This window comes from Cololabis saira, chromosome 4, assembly GCF_033807715.1.
Source record: "Cololabis saira isolate AMF1-May2022 chromosome 4, fColSai1.1, whole genome shotgun sequence".
Taxonomy (NCBI): Eukaryota; Metazoa; Chordata; class Actinopteri; order Beloniformes; family Belonidae; genus Cololabis; species Cololabis saira.
In genome coordinates, this window is record NC_084590.1 from 50,646,485 (window position 1) to 50,655,609 (window position 9,125).

The 9,125-nt window shown below is 38.6% G+C and overlaps 1 protein-coding gene across 1 annotated transcript; it reads left to right on the forward strand.

Moving 5' to 3' along the window:
- Window positions 1-481: 481 nt before the first annotated feature.
- Window positions 482-8,609, forward strand: sst1.1 (somatostatin 1, tandem duplicate 1). Its single transcript, XM_061720121.1, has 2 exons — window positions 482-695; window positions 8,248-8,609. Exons 1-2 carry the CDS (start codon window positions 495-497, stop codon window positions 8,479-8,481), a joined length of 435 nt encoding a protein of 144 aa, XP_061576105.1. The 5' UTR covers window positions 482-494; the 3' UTR covers window positions 8,482-8,609.
- The last annotated feature ends 516 nt before the right edge of the window (window positions 8,610-9,125 follow it).

Below are 9,125 nucleotides of genomic sequence, written 5' to 3' on the forward strand. Positions count from 1 at the left end.
TAGAATAGCGTCATAGCAATGCATCGTAGCATAGCCTTGTAGCATAGCATTGTAGCATAGCGTCGTAGCATAGTGTCATAGCGTAGCATCATAGCGTAGCGTCATAGCGTAGCAGGAACTTGCACCGGTAAGGCTGAGACACGATGTGGGCGTGTCCCAGCACCCCGGGTCTGGAAAAATAGCTTCATATTAGCTTGATAAACTAGCGGATGACATCACAGGGGGCGTGTTCCGCTCTTCTTCTTCTGCTGTCGGCGTCCCATGCCGGTCCGCGGGCCTCCCGCTGGGAAACCCCGTCAACGGAGCGGCGGGGAGGGAAGTGGAAGTGCTTGAAAACGGATCATTTCACTAAAGTGCGAGGCGGCAGACATCATCATCATCATCATCATCATCATCATCATCAGTCACTCCCCCCGGCCGTGACGTCAGCCGGGGCTTATAAGTTCCCTCCGGAGGGTCAGAGCCACCAGATTCCTCCGACGGTCACAGAGCAGATGAAGATGGCCTCCTCCTCCTCGTCCTCGTCCTCCTCCTCCTCTTCGTCCTCCTCCTGCTCCTCCAGCCTCCGGCGCCTCCTGCTGCTGCTCCTCTTCCTCAGCGCCTCCTTCAGCGGCTGCTGCTCCTCCAGCCAGAGAGACGCCAAGCTGCGGCTGCTGCTGCAGCAGCAACGCAGCCCGCTGCTCGCATCCAAACAGGTACAAGCACACACTCACATACCGGACCGTCTCAGAAAATTTGAACATTGTGATAAAGTTCTTTATTTTCTGTAATGCAATTAAAAAAAACTAAAATGTCATACATTCTGGATTCATTACAAATCAACTGAAATATTGCAAGCCTTTTATTATTTTAATATAGCTGATTATGGTTACAGTTTAAGATTAAGATTCCCAGAATATTCAAATTTTTTGAGATAGGATATTTGAGTTTTCTTAAGCTGCTATTAGCTGCAATTATTTATTATTATATTATTATTATATCATTAGCTGCAATACCTGCTGTTGAATCTCAATATAATACTAGTATTAATATGTTGCAGAACTAAAGTCATATAATTCATGCAACAGCTGAAAAAACAGTTTTAATAACACTAACCCAAATCAATATCGGAATAGAATCGGATCAAATCAAATCTTGATAATCGATTCTGAATCTTAAGAATTGGACTGTCACTTAGTTAGGAGCACTGGGTGATGAAAAATGGAAAAAAATCAGGGATAAAAATATTTTGAAAAAAAAAAAAAATCGGAATCGAATTGATTCTTGTAATATTTAAGTTTTTTTGATTGCATTACAGAAAATCACAATATTCTAATTTTTTGAGACAGTCCTGTATATACACACACACTCACACACACACACACACACACACACACACACACACACACACACACACACACACACACACACACTCACACACACAAGTCGAGTCAAACCTATTACTCCATTATTCCTTCAGTTCAAACTGTTGAAATGTCTTGAATTAGTGGAACCACAGAATTCTGCAAATGATGTGGAAATAAGCTCATACGAAAATGTTGCCAATCAATATACAGAAAACAAAATGAAAAAAGATAAAATAAGTATAACTTAAAAGGAACAGAGATATTTAAAAAAAAAAGAATTCATGACAAAATTAATGGAACGTTGTGTTTCTGTAAAAGGAATCAGTTTATGGAACGATCTGGATATGGAAACCAAAGAATGCAGATCAAACATTACATTTATAAGAATAATAAAAGCCATATTGATGAAGAAAGTATTACAACCATGCAGGAGAAAAAATATTTGAGAGGGGAAGATTATTTTTATTGTGCACTTCAAGAAAAAAGTCAAAATTTTGAGATTAATATTGAAATACAATTTCAAGAATAAAGTCAACATTTCAACTTTTTTCTCAACATTTCAACTTTCAAGTGCATAATGAAAAAAAAAATCCTCCTCTAAAATGTTATTTTTATTTTTCTCCCGGCCCTAATACTCTTCCGTAGTAAAAGGAATCAGTTTATGGAACAATCTGGATAAAGAAACCAAAGAATGCAAATCAAACATTACATTTAAAAGAATAATAAAAGCCAGTTTGATGAAGAAATATCATGATAATTCTTAAGTTAGGTGGGTTTGCTTTTTTTCTCTCTCTCTTTTTAGCATCATTGTTATATTTCTTTTCTCTGAATCAAAAAAGAATACGACTGTCTGTGTTTGACGACAGCTATTTTGTGTTATTTTATAATTTTGGTTTGTTGTTTTTTAAAAAACTACGTTTATTGGAAAGTGTTTTTTTTTAATTGCGTAATTATAATTTTTTTATTATTACATTAGTTGAAATTAGATTTCTTAGGAAAAAGGGACAGATAAAATAAGCTTAGTCTTCTTTCTGTTCCCTTTCATTCAAAGAAAGAGATTTGTTGTAATTATATTGAACTGTTTTGCTTTTATTTTAATGAATGAAATAAAGAAAGAAAGAAAGAAAGAAAGAAAGAAAAAGAAAGATAAAATCCAGGAGTTTGTAGATGTTTAATACCATTTATTTGCAGACGATACTGTACTATTCTTTTAAGACTTTGAGACATGTTTTAATTTGGCTGGAGAGGAAACCGGCCGGGTCTCTGCAGATCAATCGATCGATCCGATCAGGTCGACCCGAGACTTTCTTTCAGCCGTCGGGTGAATTAAAGTCTTTCCACCTTAAAAACACTCATCAAATGTCTAATCAGGGTTGAATCAACGTTTTCGGTTCGTCTCCGACCAAAAATCAAGGTGGATTTTCTGACCAGGACTGGGGATCCATTCAAATGTCAAGAATCGATTCGATTCAGATTCTTAAGATTCCGAATCGATTATCAAGATTTGATCCAATTCGATTCCGATATTGATTTGGGTTAGTGTTATTAAAACTGTTTTTTCAGCTGTTGCATGAATGATATGACTGTAGTTCTGCAACATATTAATACTAGTATTATATTGAGATTCAACAGCAAGTATTGCAGCTAATGATGCTGTAAGGACCAATCATCTCCCAGAATGCTGATAGAACTGAAACAGAAACATCGTGTAGAATTATCAAACAGATCCAGGGAGGAAACAGAGACGATGAAATCTGTTTTAGTTTTTAATACATTTCGTTTTTATTTTTTCCATTTTCGGTCTATTTCGGGTTTTTAATTTTTGAGAATTTGCTTTTCAGCATTTTATGCAAATGTAACCCCAAGACAGTAAATAAAGTAAAGAAATATAGACAATTTAAGCAATTATAAATGAAAATTTTAAACATATTTAAAGGCAAAAAAACATCCTTTTTTGGGCATAAACACAAAAATACCAAAAGTTATATGATGACAAAAAAAAAATGTATCTTTAGACATACGAATCGATTTTTAGTAATTACTATGAGAATGGATAAATGGCTCTTTTCAACACAACTCGCTCATACGTTGCTATCAGGGAGGACACTTTTGTTTTCTATATTTTATTTTGTTCTATAATATAATATATTATACATAGATAGATAGTATATACACTATAAATAGTAAAATTGGGTCCTGTAGTTTGATTATGTTTTTTTTGGTGGATTTATTTTTAGGCCCTATTGTATCTGTAGGAGTTTTTTTTTTTTTTTTTTTTTCCTTCTTCCGACGAAATGAGGGCCTTTTTTCCCCCTAAACGTGCCCCAAAAGTCACCAAATTTTACACCAAGCCAGACCTGGCCAAAAATGTGATATTTAATGGTTTGCATTAATGGGCGTGGCCTAACGGCTCAACAGCGCCCCCTGGAAAATGTATTATGTCCCGCCCCTTTTTCTGATTGTTCCATATTTGATAGTTCCTATTTTCAATAACTTTTGAATGGTTTGACATAAAGACTTGTGGGTGGTGTCATCGGACTCGGTTTTGAGTCCTTGACCGTTATTGGTGAAAATTGCACGCGCGAGGGCCCGTTCGTCGCTGCTTGCAGCTTTAATTTATACTTGATCCTGAAGAGCTCTACTGGTTTATTAAGTTGAGTTGTACGAAGCCGCGTCCCGTTGTTACTCAACGGACGGTCCATAACGGTGGACCGCTGAGTATGAATTTGGATGGTAATTTGAAAGAGTCCGCTTTGTTTTTTTAAGGTTCCGATTAGGCAGATGTGGGTAGAGGAGCCCACAATTGTACTCAAGTAAAAGTACTGTTACTTCAGAGTAATATGACTCAAGTAGAAGTAAAAAGTAGTCATCCAAATAAATACTTGAGTAAAAGTAAAAAAGTACTTGGTGAAAAAACTACTCAAGTACTGAGTAACTGTTGAGTAACGACTGATTTATTTTTTTAACACAACCATTCAAACAGACAAAAGTACAAAATAATCATCTTCAGGCAAATTAAATCAATAAAATAATAAAATAAATTAAAATTAATAAAAGATAAAAAATAGCTTAAATTTAAATAATCTTTAAGTAAATTCAAGTACTTTAATAAATAATAAAATAATAACAGAAAAAAAAAAAAATTAAGCACAAGTAGCACAACATTTCCAGCCTTTGTACTTTTCTTTTTTAACCAGCAGAACTAGAACAAACATGAACTCATAGAAACTCTGTGTGTGTTTGAGTCTGTGTAAATGTGACAAAACATGCAAAAACAATCCCCAAAGAATCACTCAGTGATGTCATGAGATTGATGCGTACGTGGATAAAAGGGATAAAAGAAAAGTAACAGCTCAACGTAGCCTAATGTAGCGGAGTAAGAGGAACAGTTTCTCCTTCACAAATCTACTCAAGTAAAAGTAAAAAGTATAGTGATTCAAAACTACTCCTAAAAGTACAACATTTCCCCAAACTTACTCAAGTAAATGTAACGGAGTAAATGGAACTTGTTACTACCAGCTCTGCGATTAGGTGGTATGTATGTGCTGTATTGTGTCTGTGCGTGCGTGAGGATAAGCCTCCAGAAAACCACAGAGCAGTTTAATACCCTTTAATCCTGGGTAACCTTCCCACGGTGCTGCCCTAGAGTCGGGACGTGGGAGAAACTCAGTTCCTCACTGATCAGCGGTCGGCACCGTTAGTTACCGATCAGCCCACGTTTCCCTGAACTAACGCGGTCCTTCGCGTGTGAGTGTTCGCAGTGTTTTTTATTGGCGGTCCTCCGTCGGCGTTGGTGTTGTCTTCAGTTATTTAGTAACGCGTTACAGTAACGCCGTTAGTTTTGGCGGTAACTAAAACTCTAACCGCATTACCTTTTAAATTCAGTAACGCAATTACCGTTACCAAACGGTGCGTTACTCCGTTATTTCTGGCTACAGTGAAGCTTTCTTTCCCCGCACGCAGAGACCGGAGGAAACGACGGAGTATTAGGGCCAAACTAAGACGAAAAAAGATAATTGGAAATTACGAGAATAAAGTCATAATATTATGAGAATAAAGTCGTAATAGAATAAAGTCGTAATATTATGAGAATAAAGTCGTAATATTACGAGAATAAACTCGCAATATTATGAGAATAAAGTCGTAATTTATGAGAATATAATTTATGAGAATATAATTTATGAGAACTCTAATTGGAAGAGCTTCTTCTCCCTGTGTAAAATGAGGAATATTGAGCATACTTATATATTTATAATATATTTAATATTACGACTTTATTCTCAAAATATTACGCCTTTATTCTCGTAATATCATGACTTTATTCTCGTCATTTTACGACTTTATTCTCATATTATTATGACTTTATTCTCGTAATTTCCTTTTTTTTGTCTTAGTTTGGCCCTAATACTCACTCGTACAGAGGAAACGTAGTGTGTTTATTCAAAAACACGAGCAGTCATGAGCAAAGGGAAAGCGAGTTTCACAACATGGAGATAATGTCATTACAGTAATCCCTTTTTTTTACAATTATTATAGAAGGTTCAAATTGCAGAGATCAGCCCCTCGCACGTATTCCACTGCTCTTGAGCCGCTGCATCCCGACTCTGTAGCGTCTTTTTCTCCTAAAGCTGCGGTGCAGGTGTGTTTTTACCAGAGAGTAAAATAGTTATGGGTCGTCGTTGTCGCTCTTTTTTCTTCTGGGCAAAAAGATTCTTATAAACCGACACCATGGATTATATCTGAGACTGTAATGAACGATTCATGAAAGGTCCCGCTCTTGAGCTGCTGCTGAAGCTCATTGGTCGTTCTCAGCATTTAGCAGATTTAATGTGAATGCAAATGAATTAAAACTGTCAAGTTTGTATTGTTGTCCAACAGCGGTTGCGCTGTTCAGTTATCAAGAACTATTAATAATTGTTGAATACAATTAATAAGGTAGATTACTTATCAAATTGAATTATCAAAATGACTTGATTTTGCAGGGGAACGACCTGGGCCTTAACCAGGAAAAATTATAACTTTTACAGCAGAAATCAGTCTCAGAAATAGATATTATTCTGCAGAGTAGTACATTTTACTATTACCACTACAGAATAACCGTTGAAGGCCATTACAGTTCGGCTCTACCTCTGTCAAACAGCCATGTGACCAGAATTTGTATAAAACATCACAAACAACTTCAAATTAAAATCAATCAGCATTTATTCACATCCAGGAGACACCATTGAATAAATCCTGATGGCGCACTACGTTAAAACATAAAACACTCAACTAACAAGAAAAACAACAACAATAAAAATGAAACTGCGTGAATGGGAAAAGAAATTAGAACAATAAACACGTGATACAAAACGATCATCTATGGTGCAAAACAACGTGGCTGCACGTGGCCCTGTGGTGTTTAAAGATGGCGGCGCCCTGTGGTATTTAAAGATGGCGGCGCCCTCGCCACGCCACGTGCAATCAGACCGGATGACAAACACGGCATTTAAACCGTGAATAACTGGCGAAGATGGCGCCACAAAATAAACAAACCATAATAGTGCCGGTGGTTGCCGGCGTTACGAACAGTAACTTCATCAAACACAAACTTAGCTCTGAACCGCTCTAGATTAAACTGATCGCTCAAAACACATAAACCTCACGCCTCCCGGTCTCCGGATCTGGGGCTGTGGGCTCTGTCAGGGGTGAAGAAGGAAGGAAGGAAGGAAGGAAGGAAGGAAGGAAGGAAGGAAGGAAGGAAGGAAGGAAGGAAGGAAGGAAGGAAGGAAGGAAGGAAGGAAGGAAGGAAGGAAGGAAGGAAGGAAGGAATGAAGGAAGGAGGAAGGAAGGAAGGAAGGAAGGAAGGAAGGAAGGAAGGAAGGAAGGAAGGAAGGAAGGAAGGAAGGAAGGAAGGAGGAAGGGAGAAGGGAGGAGAGAGCAGGAGGAAAGAAGGAACAGGAGAATGAGGTCATTTTGACCCAAAGACAGTACAAGGGTTAAAGTAACTAAAAAGTTACTTTTCATAGTAACTCATTACTTTTTGATAGTAACTGAGTTACTAACTGAGTTACTTTTTAATGAAGTAACTAATAACGGTAACTAGTTACTATTTTTCACTTGAATTAATTTATTAATTTGAATCATTGAATTGAATTAAAATTAAAATGTTATTTCGAACATGAAACAGTAGTGAAACCACGCCCATTAATGCAAACCATTAAATATCTAATTTATCGCCAGGCCTGGCTTGGTGCAAAATTTGGTGACTTTTGGAGAACTATCAAATATGAACCAATCAGATGAAGGGGGGCGCGCCTTATGGCGTCTAGCATCGCCACGGTAACACTTTTGAAAGAGAAAAGTAATGCGGGTTGTCGCAGGATGGAGACGCTCATTTTGATGTATAACACACCTGGGGGCACGTTACGGTTCGGGCCGCATTAATTGCCGAAGGAATGGCATAAATTGCGCCAAAATGACAAGGTTAATTCAAAATGGCCGACTTCCTGTTTGGTTTCGGCCATGGCGCCAAGAGACTTTTCTTTAAGTTGTGACATGATACAGGTGTGTACCGATTTTCGTGCATGTACGTCAAACCGTATTGTGGGGCTTGAGGCACAAAGTTTTCTAGGGGGCGCTGTTGAGCCGTTAGGCCACGCCCATTAATGCAAACCATTAAATATCACATTTATCACCAGGCCTGGCTTGGTGCAAATGTTGGTGACTTTTGGGGCACGTTTAGGGGGAAAAAAGGCCCTCATTTGGTCAGAAGGATAAATGATCCTCTGGTTTTGGTGGAGTTCAGGTTCCCTGGGAGAGTCTGGTGTTGTGCAGATTGGAAAGAAGAACATTTTTATTTCAAAGAGTTGTGTTTTCCTGAAGTTCCTTCACCTGGTCCTTGTGTCCCCCGTCCCTGCAGGACATGTCCCGGTCCCCCCTGGCCGAGCTGCTGCTGCAGGACCTGCTGCAGGTGGAGAACGAGGCCCTGCAGGAGCAGAGCTTCCCCCTGGGTCCCGGTGCCGGGGCCGGGTCCGAGCCCGAGGACCTGGGCCTGGACCTGGAGCGGTCCGCCGGCGCCGGGCCGCTGCTCGCCCCCCGCGAGAGGAAGGCCGGCTGCAAGAACTTCTTCTGGAAGACCTTCACGTCCTGCTGAGGCCCCGCCCCCAAACGCTGTACAGGAAGTAGCTAGCGCGGAAACCACATGTTTAGATTTTCTGATTCAGTCTGAATGTAAAACTTGATGAAAGTATTTTTAATTGTTGGTTTGAATAAAATTGATTTGAGACAAACGTGCATTTTTCTATTGGCTGAGCCGGCTGTCAATCACAGAGACAAGACACGCCCCCAAATACCTGATGAGGTGAATAAAAGTGTGAGAGTGTGTGTGTGTGTGTGAGAGAGTGTTCAGATTAGAAACTCCTGTCATTCATTAACTCTTCGTTAAGAAAAGCTTTCAGTTGTTGAAGCATAATGAGACACACACACACACACACACACACACACACACACACACACACACACACACACACACACACACACACACACACACACACACACACACACACACACACACACACACACACACACACACACACACACCGGAGCTCTCAGCTGTAATTAAAGCTCATCTCGTAAAAGAGTTATTTTCTTTATCATTTGAATCACGTCACAGAAACAAGAAGAAAAGGAAAATATAGTATGGAGAGTTATTATTATTATTATTATTATTATTATTATTATTATTATTATTACTATTATTATCATTATCATTATCATTATTATTATTATTATTATTAT